At 45.1% G+C, this 25487-nt stretch overlaps 1 protein-coding gene across 1 annotated transcript in view; it reads left to right on the top strand.

The window, feature by feature from the left end:
* The window catches only part of SLCO3A1 (solute carrier organic anion transporter family member 3A1), a 132501-nt gene that overhangs the window by 16612 nt on the left and 90402 nt on the right, over positions 1 to 25487 (top strand). The window contains exon 2 of the mRNA XM_085070402.1: positions 6288 to 6753. Coding sequence (XP_084926528.1) covers positions 6288 to 6753 — 466 coding nt within the window. The remainder of the gene's footprint in view (positions 1 to 6287; positions 6754 to 25487) is intronic.

Below are 25487 nucleotides of genomic sequence, written 5' to 3'. Positions count from 1 at the left end.
AGCTAATAACACCCTACTTTCAGCAGGGGTTCAGCTGTGGCATCTATTATCCCTGTCATGTGAATGCAAATTTCTGTGCAGAGATGATTTCCAGACCTCGAGCAGAGCCAGCTTGGGTGTGTTCATATCACCACCTTTTTTTTGCTTTCCCTTATGTTCGTGTGCCCAAAGCCAGCACAGGTGTTGGCATCTGCAGTGAGAACGTATTTTAAGTTTCAACTGACTTTATTGGACCAGGAAAGGCATTCAAACAGTGATCAGCAGCCTGAGACAGGAGGTCCTGATGTTCTCACTACTTCAGTGGGGTGAGGAGCAGCAAGAAGTGCTTGGGGCTGGGCAAAGGGTGTTAAGGTTTTTGCCCTCTTCCCAGCCATCTGATCGGGAAGGAGTGGGAAAAATGCCAAGGCACTGGTTGCTTTTTAAAAAGTTTGTCTGAACCATGAGTGATCCATGTCAATGCTGGAATTGTGGAGCAGGGAAATGTCAGAGCAGAGGATCAGCATCATTCCCTTGGGCTGGAAGCCTGAGCCTGGTGGCTGTGCTGCCAGCAGGGAGGGAGGGTGACAGCCCAGGGGGACCAGCTCTGCAGGCAGAGAGCTTGCCCAAGGCAATGCAATCCCATTTCCCCCATCCTGCACTGGAAGGGAGGACAAGGTGATACCTGAAGAAGTGGGTGGAGGCACCTGGAAGCAGTGCCTTTTCTGGCATGGTCCCTTTTGGCTCTTCAAGGAACCTAGTGTTTCCCAGCTCTGTGATGGAGACTGTGGGAGATGGTTTGCGTTTTGTTTTCCTTTGGGAGCGTAGTTGCCAGGCAATTATTTTACACCCTGTAGCACTGCAGACATGTCTCTTCAAGTCCAATCTTTTACCACATAACTGAGAAAACGTATTTTACATTAAAAAGAAGCCTTTTGAAAAGGCCCTTCAGGCATAAAGTCAATGTGTTTTCTATATATAACTTGGTATTATTAATACAATGAACTTTACTGTAGACTCTGTGGGTGAATATGACTTGATCATTGGAGATACGAACAATATGATATTCATTTTCAATGTACTGTGTCTCTGGCTCCATAATGGTTTTCCCAGCCTTCACTTCATTCCTTAGTGATAAAGTGGGGCAACTGGGTGAAGTAGGTCTGGGAATTGTATTTTTGCTGAGCGCTAATATAAAATAAACAGCCTATAGAGAAAACAAATTTACCTTGGTTCAGAAAGGCCAAGGTCTGTAGGTTTGAGACAGACAGGAATGATGAATGTGAGCATGTATTATTGAAATCAGTCCAGAATGGCACAGCATAAGCTTCCATGGATTTACTTACAGGAGTTTCAATGTAAGTTGCTTTGGCTGGAAAATTTTGAGGTGGTGATTGATTTCTCTTTTTTGATGTGGGTCATTCATCACTTTATGCATTATGTGAGATATTTTCCTTTTTCAATCATGGAAGAGTGTTTAAGGGTGGTGTTAGGAGGCCCCCTTAGCCAGGTCTGTTGGATCTCAGTCTCCTGAGCCATCTGATCCATGTACAGCCTCCTGGGGCTCAGTAAGAGAAGGAGGTGGTGCAAGCATGGTGTAAGTTCTAATCACTTCTTGTTATTGTATGTCGCAGAGTGTTTTCAGAAAGCCAGAAGGCTGGGTTACATGATCTTTTCTAGGTGCCCAGCCTGTGTTCTGCACGAGCAGGGTGTGCAGGTGCCCAGACTGGTGTGGTTTCCAGTGGTCCTGTTGACTGATGTGATGTAGGCTTAGTCTGGAGGAGCGTGAGCTTGTGGAGTAACAACAGCCAGTTGTTATTCCAATCTTAGTGGAGCTGCTGTTAAAAACTGGGTGGGAGTTGTCTGGAGCAGGTGAAATGGGAATCATGGAAGCTGGCAGTGAGGCTGGTGTGGCTGAAGGCTCAGTACAGTGCTGCAGTTCAGGTACTTGCTGGTCAGAGCCCCAGTGACCTGCTCAGGGCTGATGTGCAGGACAGATGTGAGCACACAAGGGTGGCAGGCAAGGCACAGCCGTCCTCAGCACAGGCACATTCCCGTAGGAAGCTGAAGCTTCAGTGCTGTTCCCATTTTCCTGGGTGCTGGCATGTGCCATGAATAAATGTTGGCCCTGCCTCTGTCCTTGTGCCTGCTCCTGACTTGCCTGGTCCTCTGAGTGGTTTCACACCAGTCATTTCTTGGGGTCAGACCTCATGATCTGCTCTTTCTTGTCTGCTTGAGTTTTGCTGGGTGTTGTCTTTGCTTCCTGGTAACTGTTTTGATCTTGCGTTAGAAGCTTTTTTTAACTAAATACCGTCTTAGCTGATTCTTTCCATCCCTGGCTAAACAGCTGTGTGAGTTGACAGGAGTCAGGAAGTAGCAGCTTCACAGCTGTGGCCTCCTGGTGTTTCCTGCTGTGTTTTGAGCAGGAGGTTGTCCATCTGAAGCTGCTGCAGCATCCCATTGCCCACATCCCTGCCCCTAAACCTGCATCCAGGTGGGCTGTGCTCTCGAGTGACCAACCTGGCCTCAGCACACTGGGACTTTTATAATCCTTACAGCATTTTCACATGACAACAGTAATTTTCAGGGACCTGTCCTGTCTTTTGCAAAATTTTATGTAACTCTTGGTAGACAGTGTCTGGGAGTGGTGATGACTGATCTGCTGGGGAACAGGATTGTGAAAGGAAATATGGGCAGGACAGTGTTTTTATCCCACAGTTACAAAGGGACTGTGAGCATCCCACATGGAAATTACAACTATTTAGTCAGGTTCTACCTTGTATGCAGGAAGTCCCATAAAGGTGGAGCTGGGAGAATGATTCTAGCCATGGGCAGGGGTTATTTTGCATAAATGCAGGTAAAATCTCTGCTATGCTAATGCTGATATTGGAGTTGGTCTTTGTAAGGTCACAGCCAATGTCATAGTAAGAATTTGGGCTGTGCTGTTTGGGCTGCAGCCACCCAGGATAAAAAGCAGTTGCGTTCCTGTTGTTCTCTAGCTAAAAATCTGCACGTTGACAGTTTATTTCCCAGCCCTATTTTTATTCTGAGATTATTTTTTTTTCCCCTCATCACTGTGACTGTCAGTTTTGGAGACTACTCTGCTGATGCTGGTCTCAGCATTTTGTACTTGGATGCTATTTTCTTCTGGATGCTCAAGGCTGATATGATGGATTTGTTCTTTCACCATCCCCCCCTGCTCCTCGTAACGCACTCAGCAAAGGCACAGCTGGTAGCCCTGGCTAGCAGTAGCCAGAAGGAGCAAACTGGGAAATGCACTGTGCTCTGGCCAGGGGAATAAGGAGAACTGCCAGCTTTTATCAAGAGGGTTGGAGTTTGCTCTGTGTTCTCCTCCTCCTCCTGCTTTTGTTTCAGTCTTTTCCCCAAAGTAAAGCAAGAAAGAATTAGGGGATGGTGAGACTCTTTTTCCCTACTGTGAGTGGTTTAGCTTTTGTTAAAAGGAAAAGAATGGCTGAAATCCCACTGAAGTAAGAGTGGAATGAGAATTGGGACTCTAGTTTTAGTTCCCTGATTTACCACCAATTTACTGTCTCTGTCACCATGAACTGCCCTTGGAAATGGTGTGGGTTTTTGTATCTGAAATCCAGCTGTCCAAATTCTGACCCTTTTGAGATCTGGCACCCACATGTTTCTAAATACCATCCTGCTTTCTAGCCACTTGTATATATATATGGTAAAAGCCTAAAATTTGGCAGCCAGGTCGAAATGTGGGAGACTTCCAAAGCTAGTTAATACCAGTTGGCCTTGAGAAATCACTTCTGGCTTTCAATCTTCCAGCCGAAATTATTCCATCAAAAATTAATTTTGTTGACTGTACTTGTCTCATTAATAGTTGGCTCCCTACCTCAGTTTACACAGCTGTAATGAGTAATCATGAGATTCCCATCTAGGTACAGCTCAGAAATGGGCACCACAGACATAATTTTGGCTGCTCAGAGCTATATACTGATCTTGGAGAGATTCAGAATTGTCAGAATTGGTGTTCATGGGGCACTAGCCCCATTAGACCACACCTTGCAATACAACCAGTCCTGTGTTGTGGATGATAAATCCTTATCCTAAGTGGAAGGTTTGGAACTATATGATCTTTAAGGTCCTCTGTCTCATGGGTGCCTGGTGGAACTGCCCATGGCAATGGGATGTTGTCCATACCCCTCCTCCCTGCCCTGCCTTGCTCTGAAAATACCATCCTCATGTTCTCCAGCAGGCTCTGTGTCACCTGCTGGGCTGTCCCAGCTGCCACAGAGGGCTGGGCGCAGCAGTGTCCCTGTTGGATGTGAGCTCCAGCAGGGACAGGCTGTGCTGTGCCTTGCACAGAGGACACTGCTGTCCCTCGTGAGTCACTGAGCTGTTTTATCCCAACAGCCATCTGCACCTGGTGTGGCAAACTGGCGATCTCCTCTCCCTCTGACACACACACCTGGCTTTGGCATGGGGAGAAATACTGCTGCTGCACTGCTTTTGTTCATAGGATTTGATTTTTGGGTTTTTGTCTCCTTGCCCTCCTCAGCTCCTGGCTCTTTAGTGGGGGAGGATTACATTGGTGGTAGTGTAAAGTGATAACTGCCTGTATGAGAAGAACGCTGCATTTTCAGAAAACGTTAAAATAATCCAGTTTTGGAGATCTGACTTGGACACTTATCAGAGTCAGGTTTGGGAGTTTTTGCTTATGGAAAGCAGCAGAAGTGGGTTGTTTGCATTTTCCATTTTGTTGCCCATGGGGCTGTCTTTGTCCAACTGTGCCCTGGTGTACCCTGGCAGAGGCAAGCTGCCCTCGGAGAAGAGCTGCTGTCAGAATACTTTAAAGTCGGTCAGGCTGGCTCCTGCTTCGTGAGGTTTATCAGCAAAGATTTTCAGTGCCTCCAGTGGGAGGCTATTTTTATTCTATCCAGGGGCTACCTTCTGCTCTGAGGTCTTTATCACTTTTTTTTTTTGGAATAGAGAAACCTGCCTCTTTTAGGACAACCTTTAATACCTTCATCTTTTGAAGTCTGAAAAGCTAGATAGTTTTTTATTCAAGGTAAAAGTTTTTGGCATTTCTGTGACACGTTCAAGATTTCTTTTGTTGTTTTTTTTTTACTGTATAAGAGGGACATTGCCAGAGACATTAGAATACCCTGTTTTCTCCCTTGAGCAGGGCTGACAGCAAGTGAGGTACTTAATGGTTCATCCTTCATGCTCTGATCAGTGCTATGACTGTTACAGAAAATCCATGTTGTGTTTCACTGCACCATGTAATCAAGATTGGAAGAGCTCCCAAGAGATGATCTGGTTCATTTTCCTGCCGCATGGCAAGATCAGTCATACCTGTGTCTTTCCTGACAGATGCTGGTCTGTGCTCTGTTAAATACCTCTGCAGCCTTTCCAGGCAGCATATTTCAGTGCCTCACAATCCTTGCCAGTAAAATCTGGTTTCTCCCCACCTCATATCTAACCTGAATCATTTCTGCTGCAGTTTAAACTTGTCACTTCTTGTCCTGTCCATTCTGAATTCAAAGAACAGGTCATTCCCTTTTGCAGCAATGTTAAATATTTGAAGACTACTCATGTGCTTCTCTCTTCTTAGAGTTAAATACCCACGATTTGTTAAATCATCCCTTCTTCATGGTGGATTTAAATCTTCTATGTAAATCTTAATTGGCCTGTCTTCTCAAAAATACTCTGTGACGATCCCAGTCATTAACTCATCCACAAACAGTTTAAACCCTTTGATCAGCATTTTATTTATATACTTTAGAAAAAGCATTTGGTTCCAGCCAAGCTGCCTGTTTGTACATCACTGTCTCTCACTGGCTTGATGGCCTCATGCTGGTGTGCAAGCAAAGAATCCACAGGGTTTTCTGCTGCTCCCTAACTGCATTTCATTCCAAGGGAAAGGTTTTGTGAAGCTCGGTGTGGTTTGTGCCTTGGTTCTGTGGGACAGTGCAACGTGAGGGTTGTGCCTTCAGACAGAAAGGGAGCTCAAAGACAGGCTAACAAATCATGGAATCATGGGTGTCTGCAAGCTTCCAAAATACCCACTGCCAGGGGCACAGGAATTCGGAAGTGGCCATGTGCTCGGACAGGTGGCAGGCTGTGAAATGTCACTTGGTATTAGGCCCTTCTGAAGTGGCTGTGTTTGAACAGTCAGGTCATGCTTGGAGGTCAACTGCTGTACTGTGGTGTGGATGTCCTTGATATGGATATGGTTTCAGCTCCAAGGAGAAGTCAAGGAAATTTACACTTTAACAGGACATATGGGGAGAATGGGAGGCATGGGGTGTAATTTTCTCTGGATTTCTCTGTTTCAGGTGAGTGTTTTAACCACCTTGGAGCGGCGATTCAACCTCCAGAGTGCTGACGTGGGCGTCATCGCCAGCAGCTTCGAGATTGGCAACCTGGCCCTCATCCTCTTCGTGAGCTACTTCGGAGCCCGCGGACACCGGCCACGCTTGATAGGATGTGGAGGGATAGTCATGGCCTTGGGTGCCCTCCTTTCTGCACTGCCTGAATTTCTGACCCACCAGTACGAGTACGAGTCGGGGGAAATCCGCTGGGGTGCCGAAGGGAGGGATGTGTGTGCTGTCAACGGGTCCAGCAGCGATGAGGGACCAGACCCGGACCTTATCTGCAGGAATAGGACTGCCACCAACATGATGTACTTGCTGCTCATCGGGGCACAGGTCCTCCTGGGCATTGGTGCTACCCCTGTCCAGCCCCTGGGAGTTTCCTACATCGATGACCACGTCAGGCGGAAAGATTCCTCCCTGTACATAGGTAAGGCTCTCTGAGTTTCTCCTCACTGAAGGCTTTCCTCCTCGTGGGCTGGCATCTGGCTCTTGTTCCCTGTTCGATGCCTGTGGAAGGGATGCCTCAAGGCTTCTTCTCTGTGTGCTGCTGTGCTTGTGAAGGTAACTTGGCGTGGGTCTCTGCATCAAGCAGCAGGGAAACACAGTGGTGTTTGCTTGTAATGCAGCAATGGTAGAGGTTGACAGTCATTGGGATTATTGCTGGATGATTGGGCAGATGCTCATTCCTTCTTTTGTGTTCGCCCAGATTGCTTTGAATTCTGATTTTGGTGGCATAGGGCTGGGTTTTAGCTGGAGAACTTTCAATTGGTGTGTGTGATGATGATTAATTTTTTTTTGTTTTTGTTTTTTCCCCAAGATACCCTAGTTCTCTTCCTATTACAAAGCATGTGTCTGACTGATCAGTGCAGTCTAAGGAGACTGAGAGGACACACATGTCTTGTCACTACCACTGTCACATTTTAGCAAGGAAGTGCCAGATACAGAGGAGGTGCTGTGACCCAGGATGCTGTGGCAGGACCCTTGATAATGTGATCCCTGTAACAGAATGGGATGTGGAAGCTGCTGAGGTCTATTTTCAGATGCAGTGAGCCTGAAGTAGAACTGATGGTTCTGGTGATCATGTTGCAGAATTCTTTCAGATGGTTAAGCGATGAAATTTGCCTTTGATTACCCAGTGAAACATCTCAGTTATTGGGGTAAAGTGCTTATGGGCTTCAGCAGTCATTTCCCCTCCCAGCAGGTTTAAAGAGGATGTTGTTGGTGAAGTTTTCTTTGAAAAAATGTACCAGCTTGGCACATTCTTCTTTGTGCAGGACTTGTCACTAGATAAGCTGCTCCAGTGCAATAAATCAGTGGAGTGTGTGCTGCCATTAATGAGATCCTTCTGCACTTGTTGGAATAACCCTGGTAACCCAAAGTGTGCTCTCGTCCCATCATCCCCATCGTGACTCGACTTTCAGCTGAATGGGTGATCCTATTCCTGTTTGGGTTTTTTTTTCCAAAGACATTTTTATGGCATATCCAAGCTGGATGTGGCCATTGACAGCAAAGCTTAGCAGTCCTGCTGACTTTCCAAGTGCTGTTCAGAGTCTTGGGATAGTGCAAAAGCCTGTTGGAAAGTCACTACGTAGCATGGTGTTCCTGGATGTATTACTGTTTCACTTTGAGCTTCGTCTGTGTATTCAAAACATGCCCCTGCTTTCCTGTAGCTGGCCATAAAATCATAGTATTTCAGCATTTAGCTTTGCCCTTGGATCATTCTTCATCTTCACTTGGTTCTGTAAGTGTTTGTGAGGGATCCACTGGACAAAGAAGGATGATGTATAAAATACAAGGTAACTGTACAACCCGAAGGTGAATAATGAGACTGAATTCACTTGAGCAACTGTGCCAACACCATAAATGATGAGCTGGAATTAAGAGTGATTCTAAGATTATCTATTATAAATAACTACATAGAGGAGCAGCAACTTCGTTCAGTCTGTTCCATGGGCATTTTTAAAGCAATGCTTCATGTCTTGAGAACAGGCTGGAGGAGGGTGCATGAGAGGAGGATTAGGAAGAGTGATTCTTCTTGTTCCTGAGCTACATTCATCTTGTATGCTAAAATAACGTCTTTAAAGTTGGCAGTTCAACTGTAGCTGGGAAAATACTTCCAGAAAATTATTTCTGCTTTCTGTATGCTGCTTTTTTATTTTTCTTTCAGAGTAGTTTGTTACTACATGTGGAGTTTAAAAACAAATAAACAAAGAAATACTACACCAAAAGACTCACCACAAAACCCCAAACATTTTGGGGTTGTTTGCTTTCTGGCTTTAGCTATGGAAATCATAATCTGAATTTCTACAGCTGAATTATGGGTTGCAGAAGAGTGCCTGTGTATGCACACTCAACCAGCAATGAAGTTTAATTTCTGCCCTGTCCTAGCCTATCCATCACAAGTAAGGTTTCAGATATTGGGTGATTAATTCGTCTATCAACTTGCAATCAATTTGACTAGTGAAAATAAAAGCTAACAGGAAAAAAATCTATTCCATGAATGAATATAAATGGAGAAGAAACTAGAGGAAGTGTCATCTTATGTTTGTGGTATTTGAGAGGAGGTCAGATTGCTCGGTTTAAATGTTGCTTGAGAATTACTTGTTCAGATTTGTCTTTAACTGATTATTTTTGTTGATGTCATCAATGCAGTTTTCAGTGGCCTTAGAAGAAAGCTGGCTGAGCAGCTTACCCACTTCATTCTGCTCTGTTTCGCAGAGGAAATAACTGCAGAGTGGATACTGTCACTGTGCTATATTTATATCAGTTTGCTTTCTCATAATAGCACACTCACTCAGTGGGGGCTGTGTGTGACCAGATGAAATGTTTTTGGGTAAGTTCCCTCAGTTGAAATGAGGGGCAAATCTGGCATAGATCGTTCTCTCAGGATAGGAACTAATTAATAACAGTGATAATAGTCTGGCTGAACTTTCTAGAATGACTGGCTGCTGCTGAGAAATGATGGGTTTGACCAGTTTGTGCTGTTTTTAGTGTACTGCTTACATGGAGTCTGTGTGCTGCATTGGCTGGACTGGAGCTGAGGGTTAGAAGCAGTCTCTCAACCTGACAGCTAAGGACTAGTCATTGTTCACCTCTGCAATAAAAACCCTCTTGTGTCCCAAGGCAGTGAATTAGATAGAAATAACTCTGCACTGAGAGGTTTTTTCTTTTCCCCTTCTGAGTTGTATGAGAGTTAAGTGGAGTAATAATATATCTAATACAGTCACTTTGCAGTGAAATGACAATACAGGAAGACTCCTCTGTTATTAAAAAAAAAAGTCCAAACCCCAAGAACACCCCCCCAACCTTCTTCTTTTTATGTTAATACTCGTGTGTGCAGAAGAATGCAGATGTGATACCATATGGAGTTTAAAGTGATGCTTTGGCTTTAATCATTAGTGGAACTAATAGCATCTGTGGAGTGTAACATTTTTCTGGCTGTGAAGCCCATCAGATTTCTCTTGTGGCTTCTCTGCAGTGACAGGCACCCAGGAGGATGTGGGCAGTGCACCTCTGTTGGGTATCCTTTGAAGTCAGAGGTTGCTCAGGCTTGTGCTCTGCCAAGGAGGTGGGGATTCATGGAGTTTCTTAATTAGAGAGCCAAGGGTGAGATACTACAGGAATATTCCTCTGCATGGGCTGCTGACTTGCAGTTTTGTGTTTCTTGAACTGATGGCAGATTTTTTTTTGGTGCCTGCAATGTGTTGCTACCAAACTCCAAAAGATTCTGTTGCTGTAGTAACCAGCCTAGGAAAAAGGGCTGTGTTTGAGTAACCCAGGGCAGAATGAATCAAAGAGATGAGTGTGTGAAAGTACACACCAAAGTATGTTGAAAAAGGAACACACTTGTGCTGTAGCAGAGTTAGAAAGATTGTGGCACCATGCCTGCTCTGGCTAATCATAGAGTCATAGAATAGTTTAGGTTGGAAGGGAACTCCAAGATCATCCAACTCCTACCCCTGCTGTGGGCAGGGACACCTTTCACTTGAACAGCTTGCTGGTCAAGTGAAGCCTAATGATGGGGAGTAAACTCTCCTCCCATTTCAGCACCTGAGCACCTGCTGGACACAGAGGTCATAATGCTGGCAATAGCAGCCGAAAGGTGGAAAAGATTAAGGAATTTTCATAGCTGTTTGAAGTTGGGAAAAATGTTGGGGTTTGGCGCTGGTTTGCTTGCTTTTCTCTGAGTCTGATTTTGTATTTAATATCTGAACTCCCATCTAGAGCTTTCCAAACAAGAAGATTAATTTTACCTTTGTGCTTATTGGCGCCTGGTGTAAGTAGCCCCTCTGAGTGGAGGAATTCATCATTCCTACAGACCATGCAGGGCTTGTTACTGCTCCATCTTCACTAGTGTCAGAGGATTCCTTCCATTTGTGGCACTGTTTATTTTAAAGGAGTAAAAGTTGAAGACTACTTACTACACATTTCTTTTCTCCACCCACTAATGACTCACTTGGCATTTCCCTCTTTAGTTCTTTTTCTGCTCAGTCTTGCTGAGTTCTCTTGAAATAAATGAGGACTTTGTCATTAGGAGGGGGATCAGAGGCATCGTGGAGCTGGTACAAAGAGGGGGAAAAACACCTGATCTGACAGAGGTGGTATGGATTTGCTGCCTCTCAGATAAGCAAGAGCTTGCAAGCATTTTCTGGTCACCGGAGTGCCTGTGCTGCCCTGTGAGTTCCATCAGAGCCAGTGCAGTGATGTGGTTGGTTAATGTTTTTATCAATCCTGAGACACACCTTCTGGCCCTCCTGCTGCATTTCACATTTGCTGATGAAAGTTGTTGCATCTTGTCTAGGACACAGTTGCCTAGAGAGCAGAATGAATAGCCTCTGGGAGCCACTATTTGATCTGGGACAATTAAGGGCTGTATTAAACAGAGGAAGTTGCTATTATTCTGTCTCCTGTTGATGGAGGAAATTGCTATTGATGTTGGAAGGAGCACTGCCAGATCGTGAGGCTCATTCAGAAGAATGCTGTGCTGATCTTTAATGTGTTTCAGAGTTTCTCTTTATGTTTGTTGAAGTTGTCTCTGTGTTTGGCACCGTGGGCACATACCCTGCATGTTCAGGACCCATGACTTGAGACTCCTTGCTGAATTGCAGGAGCATGAAGAATGGCTTAAAGGAAATCCAAGAAGGGACAAGTCTTGAGTCAAGGAGTTTGTGCTCAGGAATGATGAGAGCTCCTGAGTTAGTGATGTGCAAGGGTGTGTCTGAGCACTGCATCCTCTGGGGCATAGAGCTGTTCTTGGCCTGTTTTTGGCAGGGCAGAGGAATGGAAAAATGGGTAACTCAGCTTTGCTGGATGTGCCTGTTCAGCTGCTTTGTTCTGTCTTAACTCCCAGGCTTCTGTTTGGCCTTTTCTGTCTGTATTTTGGTTTTATCATACAGTTGTTCCAGCACTTACCCTTGGTGTAAGAGGAGAACTCAACAGAATGGTGTGTTCTTTCCACATCTGCCCAGATGGGACTAAACCATATAAGAAGGACAGAACCCTACATTGCAGCTGCTGGCTTTGACCTTTGTATCAGTGTGGGGTTATTTTGCATCAAAAATATAGTGTAGAAGCACTTTTTTTTTTTGTGATGACAGAGAGAAAGCTTAGCCTCGCTTCTGGTGCCTTCTCTCTTGCTTTAAGCACCAACTCAAGATTTGCTGCAGAGGAAGACAAACATGCCCTAGTTGGAATCTTGCTGTCTCCAGGGATAAATTTGTCCATTTGAAAAATCATGGTAGCTTACGTCAGTCAAAATGATAGCAGCCATTGTGCTTTGGAAAAGCAGAAACATTTTCTCAACTGACAAGAATTAAATCTGAGCGTTTGTATATCTGGTGGTGAGTTAATGGCAAGTTATCAGCCTAAGATGCTGAAATCAGAGTTTGAGTCAACATTTTTTATGTTTGAGGGTTGCTAGTTTTGTCTCTACCTGATGAAAAGTCTCTTACATGGAGGATGAATGTATTTTGCTCAGTCTTACCCTTTCCAAATCTCTCAAATTTCCTGACATATGTGTCTGAACCTACATTTCTAAACTACAGCAAGTGGAGCAATTGTGTGTTTATGGCATACAGGTCATATCACCAGCCTCTTGAGGCCGTCCATTGATGTGTATGGATTGGAATTCCTTTAGCACCCACCTGAGAGGCCAGCACAGCTCTGCCCACCCTGCCTGCTTATCCTTTCACTCATCACAGCATTTCCCACATGGCCACACTCCCTCCTTTAGTGCTCATTTGTGGTCTGCAAGCCACATGGGTGCTTTATTCCTATTAGCCCTTCTTGCTGGAACATGCTCCTCTGAGCTCACCACTGCAGCCTCTGCCAGCCCTGTGCATTCCTTACCCTTTTTCCTTTTAAAGTTTGTCTCTTGTAGTGGATTGCAGCTGCCTCCTGTCTGTTGTATTTACTCTGTGCCCACTCCATACCCATCAGCTGCCTGGTGAGTTTTCCACCCCCAGGTGGGCACAGAAGAAAAAAATTGCTTTTCTCCTTGCTGCTGTAGGCAGTTTTATAGGTGTGCAATATTTTTAGCCTAAAGACTTGACGGAATTCTGTAATGCTTTTTGTTCAGTAAATGCATCCTCCTACGGGTGATTTGGAGAGCCTTTCCTTTCTGTCACAGTCTCCCAGGGGCTGGGAAAGACGCAGAATTAGCACTGAGCTCTGAGCAGTGCTGCTGCCAGCACTAGGGCTGTGATGCCTGTTCAATACTGAAAGGTGTCTGCATCAGATTCACTGGGTTGTCTTCCCCGTGGGCTAGCTGTGAGCAGATTAAATTACATGGCTTCGTGTGGCTATCCCAGTATTAACCCACTGATCCATTGATAACCTGCAGCCTTTTGTGATTGTGCCCCTTTGGGGAGAGATGGGTGTTCTCATCTGCTATGTGTCAGCAGGGCTGGCTCGGTTACACACGTCCCCTCTTACAGGGCTGGTGGTAATATCTTGGGAAATTAAATGGAAACACAAACAAGTATGTAGGGTATATTAGAGCAGTAACAATAATCAATTAATAGGAATAACCTTTCCCACTGCAGGCAGGAAGGATGTAGTGAAAAGCAGTAGCTGAGTGGATGTATTTATTCAATTAAATAAATATATGCACGAAGTCGTAACTGCTGTAGGCTGCATTATGTTACAGCAATTGTTTCAGTTACCTTAACCCTCTGCTAATAGGTTTTTTTTTTATTGTTATGAGCTGAATAAATAAGGCTTGGGTCCAACACAAATGACTTTATGTGAAAGCATATTGAGGGTGGGAGCTGTTTCCATGTTTGTGCTCTCTGTGTACTCTGCAGCTGATTTTTTGCTTAATTGGGATTTGCTAACTCTGATGTCTTGCAAAAATCACTCCATTTGTTGAGCACGTTGGGCTTTTTCTGTAGTGCACTTTAAACAGTGATCAGCTGGGAGAGCCTAGTGAGGTACATCATTCCTGGGGCAGCCTCTTCAGTGCAGTGCCCTTGGAGTTTAAATGGCACATTTGCAGAGTCCTAAGGTTCATAAAATTAATTAAATAGATTGCAGGGTGATGAGTTGCCCATATCAAAAGCTGAGGGCTGTATTGTGCCCCCCTGATGGCACAAGCAGGAATGGTGTGTGCCAGTCTTGGCTCTTCCTTTGGGAATTTGACTGATGCTCCCCAGCTCATTGCACAGAAGGAGCTCCAGGTGTTTTGGTCCCAGTTTACATCTGGCACTGAGAACACAGGAGCTATTTCCTGTGGGGGGACAAGGCACAGAATCTGCCCCTTTGCCAGCACAGTTCAGGGCACTGGCTGGCACTTGCCTATCTGCAGGAGAAGGTGCACATACCAGTGTATAGGAGAATGCAAAGCTCTGTCACACAAGCTCCTGCTTTCCCTCTTCCACAACTGCCTTTCCTGTTGCTGGGTGAGGTGCTCAACCAATTTTTTTTCCCCTCTGGAAAGGTTGCTGTAGGTTTGAGCTGGATGCTAAGCAAGCTGACATTTAAACCCTTTGGGTGCCAAATAAGTGCTATTTGAGTAACTTCCTAAAAGTGTTTTTGCCAAGTCCCAAGCAGTGCCATGGCACAAATGTGCTTTGTGGTCACCTTAGGAGCCATGAGAGGAGCCAGTGGAGTGGAAGCCCTTCCTTAGTCTGGTGAATTTTGGAAATTTATGACTTCATGGATTTATTTGTTTTCCATGAATAATAAGTTTGCCTAAATGTGGGGGTAATAAACTAGGCACTTTCCCCTTAGCTTTAGACAAATTCTTCTGGCTTTGCTTTCTCAAAATTCAGTTGTTTGGTTCAAAGTTGATATCTGGTCCCAAAATTGCTCTTTCGAAAGGACTCAGTCTTTTATCAGATTTCTTTTTGCCAAGGTACAGCCATTCCATTAACTATGCTGCTAATGAGGTATTTGGCTTTTCCTAAGAGGGAGGCCTGCTCCCACTAAGCTCCCTTTTGATTTCAATAATAGGGATTTTGTCTGGAGGAGACTATCCAAATTTGGCCCTTTATTAACCAATTAAAATGTGAGATTTAGTTTCTTGGATAGAAGTTAACAACATGTGACATTGCTCTTTGACTCAATACCTCAGAGCACTTGAGTGCAGCCAGACAAAGCTGTCTCTGTGACAAGGAGCAGGATCTGGCTAAAGGCAGCAGATCAAAGCTGTAGTGAACATTCAAGTGTTCAAACAGGTAGAAGAGCAAGATGCTCTGTGCAGCAGTTCTTTCCTCTCTGTCTCTCTCTGCTTACCTCACTTTTTTCCTACAGTTTTCTGTGCATTCCTGCCTTCAGTGTTAGACAAACCAGTCCCACTGTAACAGTGACACTGCTTATTGGAGTTTGAAAGAAATAATATTAGGGGAGAGAAAAAGACAACTGGGACAACTTTGCTGTATCAGTAACTGCTGCAGAGACCAATTACCCATGTGATGAAAGACCACCTGTATCTTGTTAGCCATCAGCTACAACATATGGATGTCCTAATTCAATCAGACTGATCATCAAAAGAATAATATTTGCTAGAGAGAGCTTTTTCTCAGCAGACAGTTATAAACTGTATGGTGGGGCTAGAGACTGAAGGGGTGTAGCATGCAAGAAGTGAACTACAAAGTCCCCTGGTGTTGCTTCTGAGGAGTCTTGAGCACTGATTGATGCTTTACTTTCTGAGCTGTCCATTCCCTCTCAGCTTGCTGTTCATTTTGAGCACTTGTTGGTTTTGTGGTGTAGAGATGTGTTTGTATGCTTTCAGTATTCCCCCTCCTCACTTTATATAAAAGCTCACATTCCTGCAATGCCAGCATACAGATGTTTTACTGCAGTTCTGTTTTGTCTCCATGCACGTCTTCATGTCCTCTGTAAATAGAAGCAGAATTGCATGAAACTAAATTATTTGCAGTGGTTCTGTGTAATAGTTCTGTGAGGAGTTACCCACAAGTGCCAGAGGGTAAGAGGTTTGTAGGGAGAGATAACATCTGTTTGATACACACATGTTCGTGCTTGGTGGATCTTGTTCTGACCAGTGTGACTACTTACACTCGAGAATATTTACTTTTTGTTTCCCAGTTGTCACCTGATCTGGTAAAATAACTTGTCCCTTCAAACCTTGCTTCATTTCATGTGTTGGTGAGAATTCCCTATCAAATGGAAATAGTCTCTTCTGTAACTCTATACCCCACCTCATTAGCAGCTTAGAGTCCTGGAGGTACTTGATTTATAAGTAGGAGCAAAACTTCAGCTTAGGTTAAGCAAATACTCCTACTCAGCAATGTCTCCAGGGTTATAAAACAAGTTAGCAAGAGGGTGAGAATAGACCCCAGGAATTCTGCCTCTAGTGCTCTGCAGTTGTTCTGAGAACTAAAGCATTTCACTACATTCCTGCAAAGCAATGCATCTTTCATGTGTGCAAACATTCCTTCCTTTTCAGTGTCAGAGAGGTTACAGATCCTGACTTTTTGTCTGCTAGCACTAGCCTGCTCCACCTCTGCAAACTATGTTTAACTTGCCTCCAAGAGCTGCATGATTAAACTGAGACCAGTGCTGTCTTTGCATAGTGCAGAGAGACTATTTACAAGAGCGTGTAGTGACAGGGTGAATGGCTTCAGACTGAGAGCAGGTTTAGATTAGATATTAGGAAAAAAACTCTTTACTGTGAGGGTTGTGAGGCACTGGAACAGAGAGCTGGTGGCTGCCCAGTCCCTGGAGGTGTTCAAGGCCAGGCTGGATGGAGCTCTGAGAAACCTGGTGTAGTGGAAGGTGTCCCTGGCCGTGGCAGGGGCATTGGAATTTAAGGTCTCTTCCAGCACAAACCATGGTGTGATAATGTTCAGTGAGCTGCAAGAAGCATTTTGAGGACAGTCAGACACCTCATTCATCTGTAACTCATTTCCAGGAGCCAGCAGCACATCCCAGACTTGTCCAGCCACCTTTGAAGCTCACTTACACTTGCAGCCTGCACAACAGAAATGGTAGCAAATTCCACAATTCCCCGCAACTTTTCTCGTCTCTGAGTTAGGTTGTGCATTTTTCTTCCCAAGATGGTTGTTTTCTTGATTGGATGTTTAGGATTTTGGCTTTGAGGCTGTGAAGGTGGCAAAGTGGGCACAGAACTTCTGGAGTAAAGGTGTCTCAGAAGTAGCATCTGCCTATGAAAAATCTGCTGAATTAGCAGTCATGACATCTCTCCGGACTTGCAACATCCCACTATGGACAGGAGTGCACTGGGAATTCCTTGGTCTGGTGAGAAGGTGCCCTGGGGCAGGGGAGATAAGGCACAGGCTGGCACAGTTGGCAAAAATCAGGACAGGCAATCCCATTAGGTGAAAAATACAGTCTTAAATGGGTTTTGCCCGTGCATAAAAGACCTGTTGAAGGGAAAATTTCAGATAAACAAGAGAAGTGAAAATGCAGCTGTGCTGCTCTCCAGCATTGCTGTGTAAAATGCTCCCATGTGTAGCTCCTTGAGTTCATCTCACATTCTGCACCCCCCAAACCTGTGATAGTGTGGAGAAGAGAGCAGCTGAGTGAAGCTTTCGGAATAAATTAGTCTCTCTGTCCTGTGGTATTCCAAGTCTGAGTAAACAGATGAGACTTACTCTGTGCCTTAAAATCAGCAAGTTTGGGTTTTATTAGCCCTGGAGGGGCAGTAAATTCTAGAGCTGAGCCAGAGGAGCAGAGTAAGGAGGAGGTGAGTAAGAATGTGTAGCTCTGGCTGAGGATTTGCTTGAGAAAGTCCTTGCTGCTTACTGCAGCCCAGGAAGGCAATTGGAAATTGAATCTACAGTGCACTGGGGAGCTGTTGGAGGTGGTTTAGGATGGGGTAAGGATTTGGGGAATCTGCTTGAGAGAAGGCTGCGTTCAGCAGAGGCTAGAATAAGGATGGTGGCAGAAGGATGGTGGCAGCAGGAGTGCTGATGTGAGCAGCAGCATATTAAGGCTGGGGAGAGGGGACAGGTGTTGGGGCAACCAGAGATAAAACAGGAGCTCAGCCAATATAGGAGAAACATGGTATGGGCCATCTCCATTATGTCTCCAGAAGCCTGGATCCTCACATCAGAAGACTCAACTTTTTTTCTTAAAATTCAGGCTCTTAAAATAATCAATACCCATGGGAATCAGGTGTCTAAGTGGAATGTGTGTTGCCTTTCTGGATCACAACTGCTGTGGGATTTACAGGGGTGCTGCTGTGCTCCTCCTAGACCACAGGGTGCTCATGGTCTCTGTTCTCTTGCAAAGCAGGCTTGTTTTGTGAATAAACTGTGTTTTGATGGTGGGTGTGGGTGGTGTCAGGAGCGGAAGCAAGTGTGCCAGAAGCCCTGTTCCCAGAGAGAGATCCAGTGTTTACTGGGGATGCTAATTGCTGCCTCCAACCCATCGGTATTTATCTTCTGCCCGCAGCACACCGATCAAAGGTGCTGATAGTGCTTTCCCTGGGTAAAAAGCTTGTAAGAAACAAAAAGAGATGCTCTTGAATCTCAGGAGTACCACTGGCTGCTGCTTTACTCTTTGGCTTTTTTTTTTTTTTTTTTTTTTTTGGAGACATTTTTGAGACTGAAGGTTGCAAAGGAAGGAAATGCTTTTGGTTTTTTTGGTTTTGTTTTTTAATGCCCCATATGGCCGTTTTATTAACTGGAAAACCTCCAGCTGAGAATTGGATGATGTTACAGAGCTACAGAGCAAAACTCATTCCCAGCCGTGTGGCAGAGAGTTGCTTGTGCCTTTGAATGTGAGCCGTGCCTCCCCCAGCTAGGGTTAGGGTGAAAAATAAAAGCTGCATTTGCCCTGTTTTGCTGACCCGAGAGAAACATTGTTGTTCTTCATGCTGGGGATGTTGAGCTTTTCAAACTAAGTGCAAACCTTCAACAAGTGAGTTGTCAGCAGATCATCAAAGAGCACCTCTGTTTGAGTGGAGGTTCTGAGAGTGACAGGTACAGCAAATCCATCAGTTTGGGGGTTTTGTGATTGCAGTGAGTTTATCCACCACATAGTAGTAGAATAGGTACATTTTCACATTATTCCCTGCTTGTATGAGTGGGTTTTTTTACTATGGTATGAAAGAACGCACTGCAAACTGGACTTCTGTAGCAGTAATCTGCACTTTGTTGTTCAGGCACTTCCCAAAGATTGACTCTTTGATTCCTACCTGAGCAGCATTTCTTTGCATTGTCTATGGATTTCTGTCCTGTCTCCCCTGCTGAGACAGAGAAATTACTTGCTGTCTGTAGCATCTCAGTTGGCAAATGAGACTGAGAATTTAGAAATAGCTTGGAGACATGTTTATCATCTTCTGTGAGTGTGTATGTTGAAGTTTTATGTCCAGGAGACTTGGAAACAGCATTTCTCCAGACCTGAAATTTCACTTGTCATTTTCTGTTGTGTGAAGCAGGGAAAAGGAAGGTTGGGACCTCAGCCTTTGTTCTGAGAGCATCTTGATTTTTCCACAATATCCTGCAGACTTTCTGTCTCAGAGGGATGCAAGAGAGAGGAATGAAATTTAAGTGGATCCCTTTAGATGAAAGCATTTGCTTCCCTGGCAGTTGTGAGTGTAGAAATGGGGTTTGATGTTTAGAAGCAGACCTTTCCCACTTCCCATTCCAGAAGTCGTGCCTCTGGTTCTGCTCCTCACATCCTTCAGAGCTGTACCCAGCACAGCAGAGTCCACACTCACACTGTCACGAGTTAAAGTTCAGCAGATGATTCATTGTCTTTGCTGCCAGCTTCCCTCTGGAGCTGTGCTAGGTAGCACAGAGCTGCTGCCTGCTTGCCAAAGGTGATGTTTAGGACTGAACAGGCTGGGGAAGTTTCCTCTCCCCACTGTGAGCAGTGACTTGAGGCTTTTGCTCCTTTTCCCTGGCGATGCCTCTGGACAGGAGACAGCCTGCCAGAGACAGAGTGAATACATCAGCTGTGCTCTGGTTCCAGCAGGTGGATAACCCATCAGCAGGGTCCTCACCTCAGTGCTGAGGGTCTGCTGCCAGCTGGGCCAGGAGCTGAGATAACCTTTTGTTGCAGGAGCAGAGTCAGGGCTGTGTCACACCACATGCCACCATCAGTGTCACAGGGGACAGTGACTGTGCTCGGTGGCATTGCTGGGGCGAGGCTGGTGAGCTGCTGCAGTGGGGAACTGGCACACAGCAGGCTCAGGCTCTGTTTTATAGGGTCTGCACCTCCTGTTGTGTAATCTATGGCCACCTGTAGGAAGGCATGGAAGAGAAGCAGGAGGTCCAGTACTGACACTGAGGCTTACTGCCTCCAGCCCAGGTTATGTATGAGCTTCTCAGTCACAACCTGTCTGTTCAGCACAAAGTGGCTCCAGTTGCCTGAAGGGACCTCTCCTTTTCTGCTGGTCACAAACATGTGATTTGGTAGAGGCTGTGTCTTGCAGCTCCACTGATGCTGCAGGCTGTGTTGCTGCATGGGAATCAGTATCCCTTTTTCAGCCAGTTTTTGTTACTGCTGTGCTATGGCTGAAGGAAGGGGAGATTTGGAGGTCACACTTCAATTGTTGTTATTTAACAGTCTCGTCTGTGCAGCAGGAGGATAAGACTCCTGTACAGAGTTTCCCCTCTCTGGGAGAAGGAGTTCAAATCTAACCTCAAGGGACTGCATGGAGGGTCCATGTAGCTGAGACTTCCTCCCCTGTCAGGTGCATAAAAAACACCTGAATTTTAGGATTTGGCACCAGGTTTGTTTCTGGTGTCTACTTCTGCTCTTCCTTAACGAGGCTTTTGGGGTTTAATTACATTTACTGCCTAACTTCAAGTCCCTAATGCCCTTGGGTTCTCAGTAGTCGAGAAGGAGCCTGGCTGCTCTGGGGCTGAGCTTGGGGGCTTTGGGTTCATCTCTGGAGATGCTGCTCTCCAGGAACTGCTCCTTCATCCAGGGATGCTGTTATCTACCCAAGCTGCCGCCTTTGATTTTGAATATAGGTGGTTACAGCATCCTCCTTACACACACACTTCAAACACAGATTGTGCAGGATTACCGCTGGATAACAGCCAAATCCCAGGCAGTAGAGACTGTTTAATCACACTCCTCTGTCTCTACTGGATTAACATAATTAATGTAAGCCCTTTTGGATGGGCGACCTGTTATTTGTCTGGTGCAGTTCTTCATTTGTGCAATGCTATGCATTTACCCAGGATGCTCTAAAAATGGTGATGAAGGTTTAATTCCCCTTGCATACAACTGGTAACCAAGCAAATCTCTATTTACAGACAGCAAGTTTACTACTTGCTTCAGGGGAAGTTGTAGACTACTTAAAAAAAAATAATCTGAATGCCAAAGCTAAATCAGAATGATCCTTTTCCAAGTGACTTCAGGGGAAATTAAAACGTTCTTTTTAATTTTTATTTTCAGTATAATTTCTCTAGGGAGAAAAAAAAAAATTAAAAACCCAAAGGTTCATCAGTGCCTTATTGGCCTGACCAATTTCAAGGGTGACACAGAGCTTAATGTGCAGTGGAGATAGTAGTGATTGTGTCTTTGCATGTCCAGCCTGAGCACATGGGGCAGGAGCTGTGCCTTTATCTTCTGCCCTCTGTGGTATCTGGAATCATGGCAAGGAGGCAAAAAGTGTTTCCCAGACATATGACATCCATCCCATGGGCCCAAAATCCTGTTGGCTGAATTCCTCCCTCCTGTTTATCTACACTCCTTATGCAGCTGGACATGATCTAAACCTTAACAGGATATGCTGGCTCCCTTTTATTTCCACTGTTTCAGGGTTTTCTAGCAGCAAATTGGAGGGAGTTTATTTAAGAGAGGAAGAAAACCCAATAAACCAAGCCTTGCAAAAAATGAATGTAACAAGTCAAGCACTTAACTTGAATATTAATTTCTGAATAGAGGAATGCCTTTAGTAGGCTTTTCATGTAGCAGAAGTACTGGCAACATTCTGGTGGGGTTTTTTTAAATGGAAGTCAACTTCTGCTTTCATTATGCGAAATTTTAACTGTAACCTTTTACATTCAGCAAAATCACAGATATAATAATTTCATAAGGAGGAAAATCAAGTCTCATCAGTTCTGGTGGATTGTTTTCTAGATCTTGGCTGCACCCATCTGCGCAGAAGGCACAGGCTTTCTGGAGTGTTCCCTGAAAAACAAACACTTGTGTCCAAGCTTGAAAATTAGCATGAAAGTGACATTTTAATATTTGGCCATGAGCTACAAAGCTCGTTATTTTCAGTGAGGTTAAAAGGAGCCTCAGTTGGGCAGCTCTGGCCCCCAGGTCCCTAAAGCAGAGTTACTGTGGCCAGCAGCCTCTCCGGCCGTGGGAACTGGCAGCATTCCTGCTGGGAGCTCTGCAGTGGGCAGCGTGTCCTGGGCTGCCCTTCTCCTGTCCTGCTTCTTCCACCTGCCCTTCCAGAAGCAAGAAGCCCTTTGCAGGGAGTGCAGACATGAGCTGATCACTTAACAGGCGATCCGTGGTTGTGTGTTGCCTCTGATTTGTATTCAGCGCTAGTAGAATGCACTCATCACCCAGTCTGTGCTCACAAGCCTTATTATAAGTAATGTAGAGGCATTTTCCTATCATTTTTCTCCCTGGAGCCACATGGTGTTAGGAATTTGGGATCCTGTGCAAGTCCCAAATGCACAGACTAGGGGAGCAGATGCCAGGAGCATCAGTATACCTGGGCCAAAACCCGTGGAGGGTAGGGTGTCTATTTCTCAGCTGCAAGAAGCCCAGTCTTGTGAAATTCATGTAGAGCATCATTTACAACAGAATAAATATCTTGGCATGTCACGTTTTACACAGCAGAAATGCTTCTGACTTTCCAGCCCTTGGTATCTGTAACTCGCTTGAAAGAATCGCTGACGTCTGCCCAAATGCCAATATCTTCTCAGCCATATGAACCTTAATATCAGGGCTTAAGCTTTAGTCTTTGAGCTGTGCAGCACAGCTAAAATCAAACTGTGTTCCCAGCACTGAGGGAGATCCTGACTTTTAACCCACTGGCTTTTTATTTATCTTCCTTCTGTGCTTGCTGTTGAATTGCAAAGTCCATTTAATTCCAGGGCTTCTAAATGGCATATGATTTCTACACCATGATAGCAAATCTCCTTTGGGCTGTTTATACCATCTGATGCTGGTGGCCTAAACAGGGGCAGGTCAGCAGAGCAGGAAGCAGGGCACTGATGTTTTATTCCCTTGTACCCTTTCTTTACTCACAGTAAAATGGGCAGGTCACAGCAGTGCTTAATCTCCACCTTCCTCTTAATCTTTACATTCCTTTGGCTTGCTCTTCTTTCCTTTGCAGCTCCCTGCTGCCAAACTCTCTCCTTTTCCACCCCAAGTGTGTTTTGTGTTCACCCTCATAGCCTTGGTGGCTTTGCTGTTGCCTTCCTGGAAAGGTGCTCCTGACTGAGGCTCTGGCTGTGTTTTTTTGGCTTTGGATGACTGATGGGGATGTCCCATCCCACCAGGACTCCCAGCAGAGCTGGTGGTGTCCCCATGTCTTACTCAGTCAAAAAGATCCACATCCAGAAGATCAGTTGTTTAAAGGATAACTACTGGTATGGATTGGTTTGGCAGAGGGCTCACATAGCTCTCAATGATGTAACCATTGCAATGAAAGCTGTGTTTGGGGGGTGATAATGTCAGCCCTTCTTTTCTTTTTTTCTTGCTTATGGTCATCAGAGACACAGCTTTTGGGACCTAGCCCTTGAGACTGGCAATACCATGGAAATGGAGACTCTTCCCAGTGAGAGCAGAGGGAGCTGATACCAATCACTGCAATATATTCTCATTTTCCCCTCCCTGAAGTGGACAGTTTGTTTCTTGTGTTTTGTTTCTAATGACTAAAGTACTTTTTTACCTAGTAATTAACCTCATTAAGCTCCTAAGCATTTTTAAGACTTCCTGAAGTCTTCTGCCAGCATGCTCACATGTTGTGAATATCACTCACGGGAGGGTCCTGGCTGTGACTTGTAAGCATTCAGGATTTTGGGATTTGGTGCTGACCAGTTCACCCCAGAGTCTTTGCATGCCCTGGAGGAGAGGGCAGAAATACTCTGTGGGGTTTGTTCCAGGGGCCTGAGGTGTAATTCCTCCTGAGTCATTCAAGGAATTGTTACTGCTGTTCCTTCCCATCCCATGCACTTTGTTCAGTGTCAGAAGTAAGATCTCACAAAATGAAATTAATTTCATCTTGGTGCAGCTGTTAACATTACACACTGCAGGAAAGCTCTTTAAGGAGGCTGTCGACCTTCATCCATGTGGAATAAGTGCTGAATAATGGAGAGCTTTCATATTTCCACAAAAAGAAAGTGGCTTTTTAAGTCAACTGGAGATGTTACAGACATGGAGGAGGAAAAGAAAAAAAAACAAACTGCATTAGTAAACAGTGGGCAGAGTGTGCCTGAGGACAGAGCAGCAGCTCCCAGGTGCTGCTGTTGGCAGAGGTCTCTTGTGAGCATGTGGAACTGCACTGACCTGTCTCACCTGCTTCTCCCATGGTACCTGCAGACTTTTATAAGTCAGTGTTCAGCTTTTCCTCCTCTCCAGCCCGGAGACCTCCTTGGTGTCTGCATTGCCAAGCCCTGGCCCAGGTTTTTCTGTTGTTCCTTGAACTGTTTCACATTTCGTGCTTCTCTGATGTCCTCTGGTAACCTGTGGTGTGCTTCAGCCATTTATTTAAGGAAAGAAATGCATCTTGAACGATTTATATATAGCCTGTTTTGTCTCCCCACCTGTTCTTGCTTTGAGGAAATATGTCCTGGGAGCAAAATTCTTGTTCCCTGATGGTCTCTTAGTGAGGCTGCTCAGAATGGCTACTCAGGAGAAGGATCCTTCTCCCTCACCCCATCTGTTCTGTGGGGTTTGCCTGAGCTTCACCACCCTATTGATGAGTTGGGTGCTCAAAGCCTGATCTGCTTGCAGAGTTTTCCAGATTCAATCCCTGCCTGATCATCAGCTAAATAGTTGGAAATACCCATTTGTGCCTCTGTGACACCCTGTGAGGCAGGAGCCACTGAGAATTTAAGATATTAGATGGAAGTGGTAGTTTTGAAGTGACTACACAGAACAACCAAAATCTGCTGAGAAAGGATGGAAATTAAAACTCCCACCCAGCCCTTTGAAGCCAGATTACTGAATATGAGACAAGTTTGATTTTGGAATTATTATATTTAAACTTTGTGGCATCATTTGGTCCCTAAGCCACTTCTCTATCTGTTGCAGTTGCCTTTTTTTTTTTTTTTTAGCTTCAAGTTGGATGGTGGGACTTGCCTTTAATCTGGGAAAAAATATGAAAGCCAGCAAACAAAACACAGTTGTGGTTTTTTCTGTGTGGCTTTTTGTAGTACTGGCATGCTTCTGGCAGTGCGACAAGAGAACAAACAGTTTCCTTAGTGCACAGTTGTGCTGAAAAAGGTCTGAGAGAATGTAACAGGCTTCCTTGAAAATGCTGAGTGAAGGTACAAAGAGAGGTTCTCATCACACGAGAAGAGGAGCTGATGTTTGGGCCTTGGACAAAAGAAGCTATTAAAATTTTGGCTTCCTGACAAAGTAGCAACAGCTACTATTTCTTTGCAATACTTGAGGACTGAGCAGCCACATCCCAGTGCTTCAGAGAGCCACTTGTCAGTGTGTTTTGTGTTGCCTGGCAGAGGGATCTGCTGTTCCCAGGCATGTGGGACTGGAGGGACTGGTGCAGGTGGAGTGGAGCAGGGATGTGAG

Source organism: Lichenostomus cassidix, chromosome 10 (genome assembly GCF_008360975.1).
Source record: "Lichenostomus cassidix isolate B80296 chromosome 10, HeHo_3.0, whole genome shotgun sequence".
Lineage (NCBI taxonomy): Eukaryota > Metazoa > Chordata > Aves > Passeriformes > Meliphagidae > Lichenostomus > Lichenostomus cassidix.
Note: the sequence above shows the minus strand (reverse complement) of the source record. Positions and strands in the feature narration are given on the sequence as shown.